Raw genomic sequence first — 17,364 nt, 5'->3', positions numbered from 1 at the left:
GCAGCAGGCATTATGGGCAATGTGATTTTTCTCTAAAAATCAATTCAGACTTGCACCATTCGATTTGGTGAAAATTGGGACAATTTTATTGCCCTGTCAATCAAAATGAGCAACACTACCACCACCCCCCCCCCCCCCCCCCAACTGTGCTTACTGCTTCAGGGGAGGAGAACAACAGAAGGAAAAAAACAAACAAACAGGACATAAAAACAGCATCCATCCATATGTTACCAGTGGTAAGAGTTGAACCTAGAACTCCAGCAAGGCAACAGTGCTAATTCTCCAGAGCGGGCCGCTTTGATGCGGCCAAGAAAGAGCGTCAGCTTTGTGCATTGCGAGATGCACAAATGTCACACGAAGATGAGCCCTATTCTTTTGAATGGAGTCCTATACATGAGCGATTCCTTTCCCGCATTACTGTGCCTGAAAAAATAGTGGAATGTTCCAACTTTTTGCACTCCTCATAACACATCACCCATTTTCAATGGGACTGTAAAACACATTGCGTTGCGTGCGATAAGAGGTTTCCCATTGAAAACAATGGGAAACACTTGCTGATACACTACTGCATCTGAAAGCCAAGCCGTTGGATCACAACTCCCCAGAAGCGAAGGGATGTGTGTAGAGATGAGCGAGCATACTTGTTAAGGCGATTTACTCGAGAGAGAGCATCGCCTTTTACGAGTACCTGCTGGCTCGTCCCTGAAGATTCGGGAGGGGGGGGCGGAGAGTGAGAGAGATCTCTCTCTCCCTCCTGATCCCCTCTGAAACCCCCCTGAATCTTCAGGGACGAGCCAGCAGGTACTCGAAAAAGGCGATGCTCTCTCGAGTAAATCGTCTTCACAAGTATGCTCGTTCATCTCTAGAGGGGTGTTTAACAAAATAAAAGCGCCTCACAGCTGCAGATAAATTGCACATTGGCGAGCGCGGTATTGGGCACAGTGTCACGGCCAGATGTAGGTAGGCGAAGGAGCAGGAGGAGGACGAAGCTTGGAGGCTCAGTGGCTAGCACTATTGCCTTGTAGGGCTGGGGTTCTGGGTTCATAGCTAATTATGAGCCACATCTGCATAGTTTGTATGCTTCTCTGTTTATTTATTTTTATTCTTCTCTGGAGAAGACAAAAAGAATTCCAGCACTGCAAAGCAATCTAAGTTACCATCTGACCAAGGACAACATCTGCATGGAGTTTTTCAATGTTATCCTTGATTAGATTTGAGCCCAGCACTGTAAGGCAAGAGTGCCAGCAACTGACACACACTACTCCCATGGATTTCAATGGGAGTACGATTCGGCCATCCCCATTCACTAGAATTTTTATGAAATTGGGTAGAGTATTCCCGATCCAAATATTTCATTTTTCGCTCAACACTAGTGAAGACTCAGAATAATCTGCAGAGCTATCACTTTATCTTTTATTAGTCTTTTATTAGTTATAGAAATACATTTTATGCAATTCTAAACTTTTTGTGTTTCATAATTGATTGCAGAGAAGAAATGTTCCCCCCACTATATACAGTATTTGTGTCGCCCTGATCACATTCCACTTCACACATTAACCACGCTCCGACTTGTAGTAAAACAGAGAATACTTAAGGGAATTTACAGATGAAAACGTATAAACTGGGTACGGATTCATTCTTATAACTGTGCCTATCTAGCATAAAATGTGTTTTCCGGGCAATTTCTGTTGCTGATCTATCCTCAGAATAGGTTATCAATAGTTGATCGGTTGCGTCTGCCGCTCAGGACCCTGGCCAATCAGCAGTTCAGGGACTCGCTGTCAATACCACAACACAGTGTCCAGATATGGAAACAGATCCCTCCGGCCTCTGCCCAGTGGGCCATGCTGGTAACTGCAGGTGCAGCTCTCATTGATTTTAATGTGTTACGACTGTAATTACCAGTGCTGGCCACTAGATGGTCAGAGTGATCTGCTTCCGCACCGTACACTGTGTTGTACTGACAGCGGGCACCCAAGCAGTTGATTGGCCAGAATCCTGAGCAGCAAATTAACCTATTCTGAGGATAGGCCATCAATGGGAATTGCCTGGAAAACCGCTTTACTGGGCTCTACATATAGAGCAACCTGTTTTATCTGCTGCCATTCCATACACATCCGCTATAAGAGCTCATGCACACTGGAATGAAAACTGCAGAGCCATACAGACTTTGCTGGATTTTGTGTATGTATGCAATGCTTCTGGGGAAAAACACTTCTGTACATACGGAGTCAAGTGGAGCATGGCATTACAAAAACGGTATGCCTCCATATGAAATCTAAGACCTATTAGATTTACAGGAGGTACAATGCAGGCTTCATACATTTCCATGGTAGCCCTATTACGGCTTTGTACAACACCAACAAGTCTTGCTTAGGCAACATGGCTGGAAAGCTACTCCAGTCTAAGGGCGCGCTCTGCCATAAAGGAGAGAAGCAGTCTTTTAAAAGGCCAGTGTTTTGTGGGTAATAGTGTTGTCAATTAAACAATACTGGTAAAACTAGAGCTTTTGTACTGTACAAATTAGAAATTAACTTGTATGAAATACAGTACCCATAGCAGTTTGATAATACCCCTTAAAAATTGGGAGGAAATGGTCAAAAATCTCAATGTTTGGGGTGTACATGTTTTTTGTACTTAAAGGAGATGTCCCGCGCCGAAACGGGTTTTTTTTTTTTTTAAACCCCCCCCCTCCCGTTCGGCGCGAGACAACCCCGATGCAGGGGTTAAAAAAACCACCGGCACAGCGCTTACCTGAATCCCGGCGGTCCGGCGTCTTCATACTCACCTGCTGAAGATGGCCGCCGGGATCCTCTGTCTTCATGGACCGCAGGGCTTCTGTGCGGTCCATTGCCGATTCCAGCCTCCTGATTGGCTGGAATCGGCACGTGACGGGGCGGAGCTACACGGAGCCCCATAGAGAAGAGGAGAAGACCCGGACTGCGCAAGCGCGGCTAATTTGGCCATCGGAGGGCGAAAATTAGTCGGCACCATGGAGACGAGGACGCCAGCAACGGAGCAGGTAAGTATAAAACTTTTTATAACTTCTGTATGGCTCATAATTAATGCACAATGTACATTACAAAGTGCATTATTATGGCCATACAGAAGTGTATAGACCCACTTGCTGCCTCGGGACATCTCCTTTAACCACTTCAAGATGGCCCAAAGACTATAAATGTCCAAGCAGTCTTCTTTATTTATCTCTGCAGGGACCTTCTCTGTAGAGAATCCCTACTTGGCCCCGCCCCCCTGCTGTGTGGGAGTGCTGTGATCTAAGAGTTTAATGACAGCTCAGATCAAAGAGCTACCTGGAGACCAATCGGCATGATTTCCGGGTATGTGACTGATGTGACAGCCAATCACAATGAGAAAGGCAGCTCATTTGCCAGCCTCCCTGCATACAGCTCTGTGATCCAGCTGTTCTAGGACAGCGGAGGTCAGACAGCTTTGCCTAGAGACCCACAGACACTCATCAGTGTAGGCTTGGGGCATGTGATGGCAGTGACAACAAGTCACAGTAAAGGTTAATTGTAAATAAAAAAAACTTTTTATAACAATGTACACCCTGTCGCCCGCCTCACAGCCTGTCAGGGAGGTAGAAAGTTATGTGCAGTCATTACACACACAGTAAGGGTATGTTCCCACCGCGGAATCTGCTGGAGATTTTTTTTTTGCATGGGTTCCACATCTAAAATTGCAGGAGGAAGCTGAGCTGCATATTTCTGCCATGGATTCGCTCATGGATTTAACCCGGTTAATGTGCAAAATCTGTATGCAGAATTTCTTACAGAATTCTGCGCAGTTCGAAAATTGCATCAGAAATTCTGCCCATGGATTTTGTGCATTCATAGGACTAAATGCATGCGCAAATCTGCGACATATATATGTACCTCAGCCACTGATTTCTGCTGCAGAGGAGGAAGCCAGGCAAAAAAATTTGTCTCAACTTCCGCCGTGTGATCATACCTGAAATGTGGTGCCTGGAAAATGTCCCAATAAGAGGGAGACTCCAAAATCCACAAGGCCCTCCTTCATTTTCGAGGTCTGTGTTTAAGTCATGCTGCACACAAGGGCCACATGTGGGATATGTCTAAAACTACAGATTCAGGGTAATAAGTACTGAGAGTTGTTTCTCTGGTAACTCCGCCTCCGATACAGAAAAAATTGTTTAAAATTGAAAATCTTAAAGAAAAGGACTTGGTTTAAATTTCACCTATACTTCGATACTTCTTGTGAAACACCAAAAGGGTTAATAAATAACCTTCCTAAATGTGGTTTTGAATGCTTTAAGGGCTGACGTTTTTTATAATGGGTTGATATGTAGGGGGTTTAAATAGACAGACCCATCAAACCCATTTATAAACTCAACTGGTCCCTGAAGAAACAAAGTTTGGAAATGTTCTTCCAAATTTGAAAAAATTACTGCTGAACTTTTTAAGCCGCGGAACATCTGGAAAACATACAAACAGGAAAGTTGTAAAAGGCTGCTGACAAAACGTGGACATACAGCAAATATTATTTAACTGTTTTGTGTGGTGACTATATGTATTACAAGCAGAAAATTTTTAAATTTGGCAAAAATGCCAATATTTCTAATGTTTCTATAGGTTTTTTTTTTGTTTTCTTTTATATACAAAATATACCAAAATTGACAATGGGTATAAAATAAAATGTGTCATGAAAAACCAATCTCCGAATCACTTAGTGATAGCATTCCAAAATTATTACCACGTAAAGTAAAACGACAGATTTGAAAAACTGGGCATGGTCACAGGCCGAAACTGGCTTGGGTGATAAGTGGCTAAAAAAAAAATGCTCAATCTTCCAACTGCTTCTTGGAATCTGGGGGAAAAAACTTGGGCTCCTTGAATATTCACCCTTTGCCTGTATGACAGTCTTGCATGCTGTCGGCATGGGGTGGAAAAACACAGATTTTTCGAGTGGGCTACATTTCCATTCTTGGTGGAGAACCTCTCAGATATGTTTGACTAGCGATTTGCTGTTTAAAACATGGGGTGTTTCCGAATATCTGGAGGCTATTGTATATACAGTAGATGTATACAATGTGAATGCACTCATGATGGTTGGTAGGGTGGATGGTAAGTGGGCCTTGTATGGTATTGCATCTCATTCCCATTCCAGTAAATGGAGCTGAACTACAATAGAAGACACATCCCATGGACGGAACGTGGCGCTGCTTCTGCAAACCCAGCCGGCCCTTTTGTCTAATCCTGGACAAACCACTGCAATAACTGAAGATTTATTGCACTTCCAGCTGCATTAGCCATATTTGTGTGGCGGTACTCGTATGCTTTTGTCTCGATTGTATTTTTTAATTGAAGCTTCATTATACTGTATAGCATAACTTTTTGCATCACATCTTCACTACATTTTTTGCTCTTCACTTCTCATGTTTACAGTTGCTGTTATTCTGGTGTCATATTTGAGTACTTATTTCCCTCTTTTATGGGCTATTATTAGAGATGAGCGAGCGTACTCGGATAAGCGGTACTCGCTCGAGTAATTTGCTATATCCGAGTATCGCTGTGCTCGGGTCTGAAGATTCGGGTGCCGCTGCGGCTGACAGGTGAGTCGCAGCGGGGAGCAGCGGAGAGCGGGCGGGAGAGAGGGAGCGAAAGATCTCCCCTCCGTTCCTCCCCGCTCTCCTCTGCAGCTCCCCGCTCTGTGCCGGCACCCGAATCTTCAGGGACGAGCACAGCGATACTCGGATAAAGCAAATTACTCGAGCGAGTAGTGCTTTTCCGAGTACGCTCGCTCATCTCTAGCTATTATCTAAATTCGTCCAATACAGTGTGATGTTCTGGTTGTCTGTTTACAGAGCTCTAGTTACATGCTATAGCATTATAGATGCTAGAAGTAAAGGCCCACTTACACGGAGCGATGATCGCTCAAAGATAGCTCAAATGACAGTTTGAGTGACAGCTTTGAGCGATCATTTTGCATAAACTATTAAGTAGCTACTCAGCTACTTAAGAGCTTATTAGCGTGCAAATGAAGCCTTAGCTGAAAGCAGTTAATAGCCCGAGGGCTCTTATCTGCATTCAGCTCCTTTCTTCTCTGACGGGAAACTTTGCTATCAGCACTACCCGTGGAGAACTGCTGATAAGACCGCCGAACGATTTTTAGTTTGGCCTGAACCTAACGATCAGTTAGCAGTCCATGAAACGTCCACGATGGCCACGCATTTAGATGCAACGATGATCGCCCAAACGATCGCTTTTTAGCGATTTTTGAGCAATCTTTGCTCCGTGTAAATGGGCCTTTAAAAACAACATTCATCTTATTGATTTAAAGCATGGAAGTAAAAAAAAATACTTCCATATCCTTCTATTTTACTATCTAAGACTTCATAGGGTTGCCTAATCTTTTTTGTGTATTGGGACTATGAATACACTTATTTACGTATCCTTTACACACTCCAGCATTTTTTTCTATAGGCTATTAGTAAAGAATAATGAATGGGCTTTTGTATATACATGTTTTAGTTTACGTACCACTTATGGATTGTGCCATCTTAGTTCCTTCTTCCTTCCTGACATGCAGCCTACATTTCCCATCATCACACTGCACTTGCTTTGCTCTGAGCCCTAGCTAAAGCCGGCCATACAGGCCAGATATCTCTCCCGATTCCTCAACCCCCCCCTACCCCCCCCCCCCCCCCACCACCACCACCACCACCACACTCCAAACAAACTAGCTGAGCATGGGTGTGTTCTGAAAGGGGAGGGCAGATTAAACTGCCAACAAAAAGATCATGAAGAGAGTGGGGAGACCCCCAAACACCTTATATATTAATCTATTTATGGCCAGCTTTGGGGTAGCAAGTAACAGATCACTGAAATAGTACTTATGTTCCCCAGTGTATTCCTAGGGGAGACAGGCTGCAGCTGCATCACTTGTATCCTGCTTGTGATTGGTTTCTCCCTGTCATCTCTTAAGGGTTAGGCTTGAAAAAGACCGTGGAGGTTGAAATGTAGCTGTCATTTTAGACGTTATGGGAGAATTAAAAAAAGGCTAACAGCTGATCTGCACCTACTTATGCTGCCAACTGTCTACTGCTTCATCTATATTAGAATTTGAGGGCTTGGTTTTGACCCTCCTGCTTGGCTCTGCATTTTCATCTGCCCGACCCGGAGGCATATATCTATATTACTCCCCATTGGTTGTTTGGATTTACTCATTCACAGTGATCGGTTATTTGGATTGGCTGGTTCACGGTGATTGGTTGTTTAGATTGGCTCGTGTAGAAGTGGGGAGTAATAGGCTAATATGCGACCCGGAGTGGGTTTTCACGTAGTGCTGCGGGTGCACTCTCTGCTTTCTATATGTGAAGGCATCTAAGAGCTGTCAGTAGGGATTTTATGGATGTTGATATAACCCTGTAGTTCAAAGGAAGTTACACAGGGAAGAACAGCATCCTGTGTACACAGGAGCGCATGCTTCGGACTGGTGGACAGATATGACATGATTGCATGACAGCTGTCCATAAGGAAAGGGGTCAAAATGTATGGCTGAAGTTAAACAAAATGATAATACTAGCTCACCAGCAATATTCCAGCATTGTATGTGAAAAAAAAAATTACCAGAGTGCTTTGCTGTAATGTAATAACTTGCGGCTGCCTGCAGGCACCACTAGGGGGTGCCTACTGAAGACAGATTATTGAGTTTGAGGGGAACAGAAAGAACTGATTTTCTGTATGTTCTACTAGGGGTGGCAAGAATGTTAGCACTTGACTGGCATTTTGAAGGAGAGAAGAGAATTTGGAGCGCCTCTTAAAAAATTTAACTTCAACCCCCTATAAAGATATAGTATGAAATGAATTGACACATAATTTTGACCTACTTTTCTAAAAAAGAAATTAAGTACACTTTTAAGCACATAATAGTATACTGCTGTGCATGGGCAATGGGTCTGATTGGCATCTTAATACCTTAAGGCTATGTTCACACAGGGCAGAGGTTGCTGTGGAGGGTCCACAACGGACATTCTGCAGCAAATCCACAGGGCAAATTCCTTGTCAAATATTGACCCAGAATTTGGAGCTGAAATCACCCCCTCATTTGAAGAGGTAGAATCCGCACCGCAAATGTAGTGCCCTAATTGACATGCTGCAGATCCAAAACCAGGTTGATTTCCGCATGGATTCTGAGGTTATTTTTTGAGTGGGATGATGAAATTTTGAAAATCTCATCCACTTTGCCGCTACTGTACATGCAGAGAGTCCAAACAGTAAATCCACCCCATGTGAACATAGCCTTAGACTAAAGCTACACTTAGATGCTGGTGCCTGACCCGTCCCTTATTATATTGGGATATACCTTCAGGGTAAACAAAGTGGCGAGGATTTGAATTTGTTTCTACACATTTTTTGATGCAAGACCACGCCGATATTAACAAAGGTTTTACAGATGCCATGTTTTCTTGTAACAATTGTGTGATGGTGTAGTTAGCGGGACTATCTGTGACCTTACACTGAAGGAATAGCCCAGTGAAATAAATACGATCAACAGAGCTAAAAGCATAATTTTTGTAGAAGTTCTCGGTTACTAAGGGACTTTTCACACGGTACAGAGTTACGTCACAAGACGCAGCAAAACCCACAGCTGCGGAATCCCACCCCAAAATCTGCAGCTCTAACTGCGGATTTTACTGCAGCTTGTAGCACGTTGTGCGGCCTATTCCGTCCCGTGTGAAAGGTCCAATTTCAGAACTTACCCCCCACGTGTGCCATCATTCATTGACCATTTCCTTTTTTTTAAAATATTTTTTCTAACATTTTGATAAAAAGACAAGTTATCCAACATAGTTTCCATGAAGAGCATGCCTTTTATTGTAGATACTGCATATCCTGCTAGCACTCTCAAGAATAAAGGCAAACTAGGCAACGATATGTACTTTACACCACCAGCATAGATACAATGAAAGAGCTACATACAGTACTAGGAATATGAAAAAAAAATAAATTAAATGGAAAAACTGCCTTTCCAGCAATGGAGGAGTGCATTTACCCATTTAACCCCATGCTAGTGCTGAAGGTAACATAAACGCTAACTCTGAAAAACTGTCATGACTGCAATCCTGTTCCACCAACAGCTGTTCCCTGTCTGACCGGAACCGGTCCTCCATGATTCATACCAAGAGATTAATCGTCATTGCAAGGGAGAGTCCTCCTCATGGTGAAGTTGTAAAAAGTCAGATATAAGAAAAAACCGCCAAGTGCAAAACTGCTTCATTTGCAAGATTTCACCACTTGCTCATAGGGTGGAGGAGGTGTGTTGTAGTAGGACGGAGGAGGGGGGAAAGCTGGATTTCCTTGAGGGGAGTTTGGCTGCATGTGGAATGAAGGTGTGGCTGGATTTCCCCCTGGATCAGAATAATATGGCATTCCGGGCTGCTGAGGTCCTGAAATATAAAATGAAACCGATCAGATGACCACCCCACATTATTTGAAATGCAGTCGATAGAGACCATTAACCGTTTCCAATACAGTGCCGGACCTCATCTGACATTGGAGCTATGCAGGGAAATCTCAATGTCAGGTGAGGTCCGACATGTTTCCAACGCTATGCAGGACAGCTCTTCGATGTTGGAGGCAGGTCTGCATATGTATATTACACTGTGCAGGACAGAGCTCAGATGTCGGAAAGCTATCCTGTGTAGTGTTAGAAACATGCGCTATACACATTGTATGCAGTTATAGGAACGGGATGGAACTGTATGATAGATAATTATTATAGAAATTAGAAATAAATAGTCTTAATATATAAATATTATATAATATATATGTCAACCTGACCACTTGAGTGACAGAGGGCTGTGTTGTGTGATCTGCTATTAAACTACGGACATAGATATATGCCCTGGCTGCACATGGCATAAGCATTTAGGACCTATATCTACAGACTAGAAGAGACAAGGGGTTAACTTAGATATTTTAACCCTTTAATGACCAGCTGTACATGTTTTTACAGTGGTCACGAAGGAGCCTTAGGCTAGGCCACCATAAAAATATAGTGGCCTAGTCTGGGGCTGGCACAGAATCCTGTGTCGGGAAGGGCCATGGTTCAACTGTCTACGGACAACTGGGCTCTTGCTCTAATGTCCCGAAGTGACGTGTAATGCTTTACACGACACAATCAATAGCGATTGTGGCATATAAGAGGATAACTGAGAAGGGCACTCCTCTCCTGACACCCATCACCACCCTATGATGCGAGCACAAGGTACTGATGGGTTGCCTTGGCAACCAGAGTCCTGATGAAGGCTATGAATCTGCCATGCAATCCAGCCTACTAGACCGTGTATGTCAAAAATATACTACATTGCACAGCTTATGTCGTGCATAGTAGTACAAGGCCCCTTGAGGGGTTAAAAAAGTGCGTTAAAAAAGTTAAATAAAGTTGTTTTTTTTTAAAGTAAAGGAAATTAATTATTTTTTACAAACCCCTTTTTTTCAGGAAAAAATATTTTTTTTAAATATTAGGCATCACGGCGTTTGTAATGTCCCATACTATAAGAATATTATGTCGGTTATCCCACATGGTGTGAAAAGGAATTTTAAAAACAATGCCAGAATTGTTACTTTTCATTTAGTGCCTTCAGAAAAAAAAAAAAAAAACACGATGAAGAGTGATCAAAAAGGTGCATGTACTCCAAAATGGTAGTGATGGAAACTACAAGTCGTATTAAAATAAACAAGACGTTACACAATTCATCTGGTGAAAAAAAAAGTTATATGTTGTTGAATGCAACAATGCAAATACAATTTTTTTTGTACTACAAAAAAGGGGTTTTGTTGTGCAAAAGCAGTAAAAGAAAATTAAAATATATATATATATCAATTTAGGATAAGTATAATCATATTGAAAAGTAAAGTTAACATATTATTTATATCACATAGTGGGTGCAGCAAAGAAACACAAAAATTCTAAATTATTGTTTTTTGTTCACCTGCATGCCCAAAAAGCCATGATAAAAAGTGATCAAAAAGTTGCATTTACCCCAAAAATGGTACAACTGGAAAGTACAAAAATGAGACCACACATAGCTCCATTGAGGGAAAAATAAAAAAATATTTTGAGCCTCAGAACGCGGCGATGCAAACAAAATACCGTATATACTCGAGTATTAGCCGACCCGAGTATAAGCCGAGTCAATAAGTTTTTCCACAAAAAACTGGTAAAGCTTATTGACTCGAGTATAAGCCGAGCTATACTCAAGTATATACTAGGTAAAGAAAAAATGCAATACTCACCTCCCAGCCGGCGTCTGTGTCCCTGGCGTGATGGGCTCTCCGACGGTGCAGCAAGCTGCTTGAGAATTCTCCCCGCTGTCATCTCTCTGGCTCAGCTTTGAATTCCCCCGCCGTCAGCAAGTAAGTAAGTGCTGTGATTGGATCGAGCGCCAGCCAATCACAGCCGGCGCTTGATAAACCAATCACAGCCATTCAGTGATGTCATCCACTGAATGGCTGTGAATCCTCAAGCGCTGGCTGTGATTGCCTGGCGCTCGATCCAATCACAGTGCTTACGTACACAGCGCTGACGGCGGGGGAATTCAAAGCTGAGCAGGTAGAATTCTCAATCAGCTTGCGACACCGCCAGGTAGACCATTGCGCTGGGGACACAGACACCAGCTGGAAGGTGAGTATTGCGAGTTTTTTTGTTTTTTCTTTTTTTCTACCTCACTCTAAGCCGAAGGGGGCTTTTTCAGCATAAAAAAATGTGCTGAAAACTAGGCTTATACTCGAGTATATATGGTAGTCTTTTATATGGTTGAAAAGAAGTAACTAGAGATGAGCGAGCACGCTCGTTTAAGGCTGCTACTCGATCGAGTAGCTGTGTACTCGCCCGAGGGGGAGAGATCTATAACTCCCCCTCCGCCGCCCCCCGCATGCTGCTCGGGCGAGTACACAGTTACTTGATAAGACTGCTACTCGATCGAGAAGCAGCCTTAAACGAGCGTGGTCGCTCATCTCTAGTAGTTAAATTAATAAAAGTTAAACTGTATATTATACGTATCCCAAAGTGATTCCATTAAAAAACTTGTCATGCAAAAAAAAATAAAAAAGCCCTCATACGACTATGTTGATGAAAGAATAATAATGTTATAGTTCCTGAAATCAGACTAGGAAAAAAAAAAAATTACCTAGTGATTAGAACACAAAAAGGTTGGTCAATAAGGGGTTAAGGTTAAGATTGGTGTGTCATTAAACAAAACCGTATATTGTGCTCCTATGATTGTGTTTTTGAATCTCATTCCCTTCATTAAAGAAACAAATTCTGCAATATCAGCTCTAAGAGTGCGTTCACACGAGCGTAGGCGTATTTACGTTCGCACGTGCGCAGCGTATAATCGCCGGAAAGAACGTTTTTCGGCGATCATGACCAGAGCTAGAAAGCGTATTATTGTTTGTTCCTACTTTGCAAACTATCTTTTCGGCCATCGAATATGCGTTGGCACGTATTTCGGTCGCGTATGTTCCATTTTTTTTTCGGGTTGCCGTTTTTACGCGCTGTAAAATCGCCTGTGCGAACGAATGCATTCGAAACCAACGCCTCAGATGGTCACGTATATACGATTGGGCGCAAAAACGCGCCGTTTATGTGCGCGTGTGAACGCACCCTAAAGGTATGAAAAATGAACTGTCGCTTTAGTGAACTATTCCCTGAGCGTTGGTGGCTACGGCTAACGATCGCAATTTAGAGCTAATCGCTGGGCTAAACTTAAGTCCAGGGGCAGCCCAGCAATTATATCTAAATCGTGCGTGTAATTGTGTCCTCAGTAAGTCAGTCAAGTATGTAACCAAATTAATTAAAAATTATATAGACTAGACACATGTAGGTTTAATTAGTAACACACTACTGAATGTAAATATCTCTTAAATAGAACTTCTTCAGCAATGTGAAGTGGGTTGAAGGGTACTGGTGCATTATGTCTCCACCAGATGTATGGGTGGAGACATTGGTTGGCTGCTGTCAGTGACAGGGAACTCCCAGGCCAGGCAGGTTGGTCGGTGTTAATGAGAGGGAACTTCCAGGATATGCCCTCCTCATCTCCCGAATTCTCCTGAAATGGGCCTGTCAGCTTACACATGTCCCCGATGGACTCCCTGTGTCCCCCCCAGTGCCGCGCTCATATCCACATGGCCGTGGCAGCTGACAAATGTCCCCGGCGGAGTCGCATCTGCGTTGGTGTCCTCCAGCCGCGCTCATACCTCTGCTCCCTTTTTCCCTGCGCCCGTTGCAGCCAGGGCCACTGTCACTCTCCTCCCTGCTGTCACAGTCAATGCCGGTGCTGGCAAACTGCGCTGTGTCTGTCCATGTACCCCCGGCGCAACTCTCCTCCCCACTGCCACCCTGCATGCCACCGCTGTCAAACCTCAATCTCTCCACCGCTCACCCCACCTTCTCACCGGTGGCGCACTGAGACCAGAGAATCAAGGGTGTTACCGGCCGCAAGGAACAGACATCCTGTGATCCTGTGTGTGCAGTGGGTGGACATCTCCACAAATGCTCGGCTGTGGGGCTGTAGAGGTCTGCTGTCCTGCCCTGCAGCAAAATGCCACATCCGGGTTCACTGAAGTTCCGTCATGCCGCCGATAGTGTAACGGCCGCACTTGTCAATACCACTGCAGTGCCCAGTAATTGAAGGATCCAGTCATACCGGCAATCCATACAGCGCACTTACACATAATCTACCATGTGTCAACCATGGCAGCTGAGGGGGCTGTGGCTTGGGAGTTCCCTGTGACTAACAGCGGCCAACCCATATCTCCACTCATACAACCGGTGGAGACAAAATACACCAGTACCGGTTGAAGGTGCCCACATAGGTAGTGGTAGTGTGCCACACACCATGAGGCAAAACTGAACTTTTTTTCCCCTAGCACCTTGCTGAAGTTTTGTGTCGGGGTTTTTGGATAGCATAGATGAAGTAGATAAATACCATGTGCTTCACTAGTACTTTCTAAATGGCCAAACATATTACAACACAGTGTCACCCTAAAAGTTTAAAATATAATCCTCTAGAAAAGTTTACAAAACTATTTCTAAGGCCTTGAAACTCCATTGAGAGCTTGGAGAAAACATGGAATGGAATTCATTTTTTTCAGAAGTGGTGAGCCTGATACAATTTGCACAACTCAAGTGCTTAAGAACCCAGACAAACATCTAAGAAATTCTGGGCCTTTAGTAAGGTCAGTGTTCATGATCCAACCTTTAGAAAGAGACCAACAGCATGATATCCAATGTAGAGACAAAGTCTAACCAAGAGTAGACCTAAGAGGAGAACACGATGACTCTGAAGCTTCCTGAGGTTAAGCTTTGTGAACCGCCTTGAGTTGAAACTATAAATTCTTGGATGACCAAGGCCATGATTTATCTGGCGTAAAGCTGAAACAGCATTCCATAAAAAGAACATCATATCAACAGGGAAACGTGGTGGTGGTAGTAACAGTAAAGTGATGGTTCAGAGATGCTTGGCTGTTTCAGAGTCATAGCTTGAGTATCTTTCACCTGGATAAAAGGTCCGATTTGCTGCCTTAGCCCTCTATCTAAATGTCTAAGGCAGGGGTGGGCAATTAATTTTCCCATGGGGCCACATGAGAAATTGGAATGGTTTTAGAGGGCCAGACCAACATACGAAGGCTCCATGCACATTGCCTTAATGGGGCTGTATTCCAGCCGCCCGATTTGCGGCCAGAATACGGCCGCCATTGAAAATGAATGGCGCTGTAATACGGCGCGGTGAACACCCGGTGTTTCACCCCGTTTTATGGCGCGGCCCCCGTGTCTGCCAATGGAGAGGGGAGCGATAAGGAGCACTCCCATCTCCACTCAGAAGTTACAGTGGCATCACTTAGGGCTCATGTCCATGGGCAAAATGAGATTTAAAATCCGCACCCCATAGGGATGCATTGACCACCCGCGGGTAGATAAATACCCGCGGATCGTCAATAAAAGGGATTTTAAAAAAAATGGAGCATGAAAAAATCTGGACCATGCTCCATTTTCGTGCGGGTCTCCCGCGGGGTCGGCTCCCGCGGGCTTCTATTGAAGCCTATGGAAGCCGTCCGGATCCGCGGGAGACCTAAAATAGGAATTTCAAGGATTTACTCACCCGCAGCGGGCCGCGAAGCTCTTCTCTTCCTCACGGCCGCATCTCCCTTGCTTCGGCTCGGCGGATGTGCCCGGCGCATGCGCGCGGCACGTCGACGACGTGCCGGCGACGTGCCGCCGGCGTAAGGAATTCATCCGCCGGCCGAAAAAGAAGATCCGGCCGTGAGGAAGAGCAGAGCTTCGCCGCCCGCTACGGATAGGTAAATTCCTTTTTATTGTTATTTTCAGCGCTCACGTCCGCGGGGCAGGAGGGACCCGCTGCAGATTCTACATGTAGAATCCGTAGCGGGGCCGATTTACCCCGTGGACATGACACTCTTTGCGGGCCGGTCCGAGCTATTCAGCGGGCCGGATGTGGCCCGCGGGCCGTGCTTTGCCCAGGTCTGGTCTAAGGCAAGGTAATTGGTCTGTCGATGCAGACCCCCAGGACTCATCACCCAGGACAGATGCCCCAGTTGTGACCCCTCCCCCAACTATGGCCCTGGCCGCAACAACTTGTTCTAATTGACAGAGCCATGAATCCTACTTTACCAAAAAACCATAAATGCGAATGCCTTGGATCGAGGCAATTCTACAAAGAAGGAGGCAGCAAAATTCCTTCCCCAGTACTGAGGGACTGATCCCAGCTATCAGAAAAGCTCAGTTCAACCTGGTATTAATATAGGTCACAAGAGTAATAGAAGTGTTGGATAACATTTTCCTTTAATAAATGAAATGATCATATAAAACTGCATTTTGTGTTTTCAAAAAGTATAAAAATATAGAAGAAATCAGGACCTCATGTGTTATATGAATAATGCAATACGATATACAATGTGGATGTTATTACATGGTACCAGCCTGATGACTGTGTACACTAATCTGTCAGCCCTAGCAGGGAGTCAAAAGACTTATAGAATAAAGCTATCCACAGACTGCCCTCCATATTCATGCACATCTGTCTTAGATACCAGACAACCACATTGTTTATGTACCCTTAAAGGGATTGTCGAAAAAAATGTAACCATCTGGCCATGCACGGAAATAACAAAATTAACCATACTTGCTTCTCTTTGCTTCCCCCCCATTCCGAACACCTGGCATCATGGCGCTGAGGATGTGAGCACTGATGCCAGGAGAACACACAGAAACGCTACAGACTCTGATTGGCTGCAGCAGTCACCTGACTTCCACTGTCAGCAGAGATTGGAATCACTGCAGAAGGCTCTGCGCTGAAGAGAGGCAAGTATGGCTTACTTTGTTATTTTAATGCATGGTAAGCTGGTTAAAAAAATGTTTTCAAAATTGAAGTCGACCCAAAGGGAAGAAACTGCAGATTTGTAACACAATATACATTAGTATTTTTTTAACTGTATGATTTCTGTCTGTTAAATGTCATTTACTAAAGCATGAACAACCCCTTTAAGAGCATTTTATATTGTACATTTACCTCCAAAGTATTAACAGTAGGACCTTCAGTTCACGGCAGTGGTAAGGCTCCAACGCTCAATATTAATATTTGATTCATTTTCATTATTCATGTTCAGCTTTCAACATGTTAGTATGTGAGTGCGGGTCGTCAGATACTTGGCTTTGCCTAACACATTGGGGCACATTTACTAATACTGGCCAGAATGTAACCGGACTGTAGTGTGCATCTTATTTTGGAGGCTGGTTCACCTACTGAAGTAAGCCAGGCCCTACCTGACAACGTTTACCTCTACCTTTATAGTTGGAATAGTGGCAGAAAACCTTTGTAAATCAGTCACACATGGTGAACATTGGAAACCACACTCCTTTATCTGAGAAATACCAACATTTTGTAGATTTCAGAAAAAGTAGCAAAGACCTGATAGATATATTTTCAACTAAAGCGTGTGTAATCCCATTGATACCCATGACCCGATCGGTATAATTTTCTTACAATGACTTCTAAAATGATGTGAAATGTTGATCAGACCTGGTGGAGGCCCCGGTGTTTGCCTTGTATAAGATACATTAAATGTTGGTTCTTCAACAAGCAATGGTGGATACATTCTCCTTCTAATAAAGAATCCTGCTCCGCAACAAAATAGAACTCCCATCATCAGCAGAAACCTAGAGAAGGAGATCAGAATATGTTATTGTGTTAGGGGCTGCTCAGATTTCGACTTTTTTTGCTTAAGTGTGTTTAGCAACTGCGCCACGAAAAGCTCCAGACATATACATTAAATGGAGACCATGATGTATACGCGTAGATGG

At 43.9% G+C, this 17,364-nt stretch overlaps 1 protein-coding gene across 1 annotated transcript in view; it reads right to left on the bottom strand.

Annotated features, from left to right (window-relative positions):
* Positions 1 to 8,831: 8,831 nt before the first annotated feature.
* Positions 8,832 to 17,364, bottom strand: part of LOC136586623 (WW domain binding protein VOPP1) — a 165,042-nt gene continuing 156,509 nt past the window's right edge. The window contains exons 4-5 of the mRNA XM_066584767.1: positions 17,084 to 17,220; positions 8,832 to 9,427 (exon numbers count right to left, since the gene is read on the bottom strand). Of these exons, the coding sequence (XP_066440864.1) occupies positions 9,255 to 9,427; positions 17,084 to 17,220 (310 nt within the window). The 3' untranslated portion in view covers positions 8,832 to 9,254. The remainder of the gene's footprint in view (positions 9,428 to 17,083; positions 17,221 to 17,364) is intronic.

This window comes from Eleutherodactylus coqui, chromosome 12 (assembly GCF_035609145.1).
Source record: "Eleutherodactylus coqui strain aEleCoq1 chromosome 12, aEleCoq1.hap1, whole genome shotgun sequence".
In the NCBI taxonomy this organism is placed as follows: Eukaryota; Metazoa; Chordata; class Amphibia; order Anura; family Eleutherodactylidae; genus Eleutherodactylus; species Eleutherodactylus coqui.
This window is presented reverse-complemented; position numbering and strand designations above follow the sequence as displayed.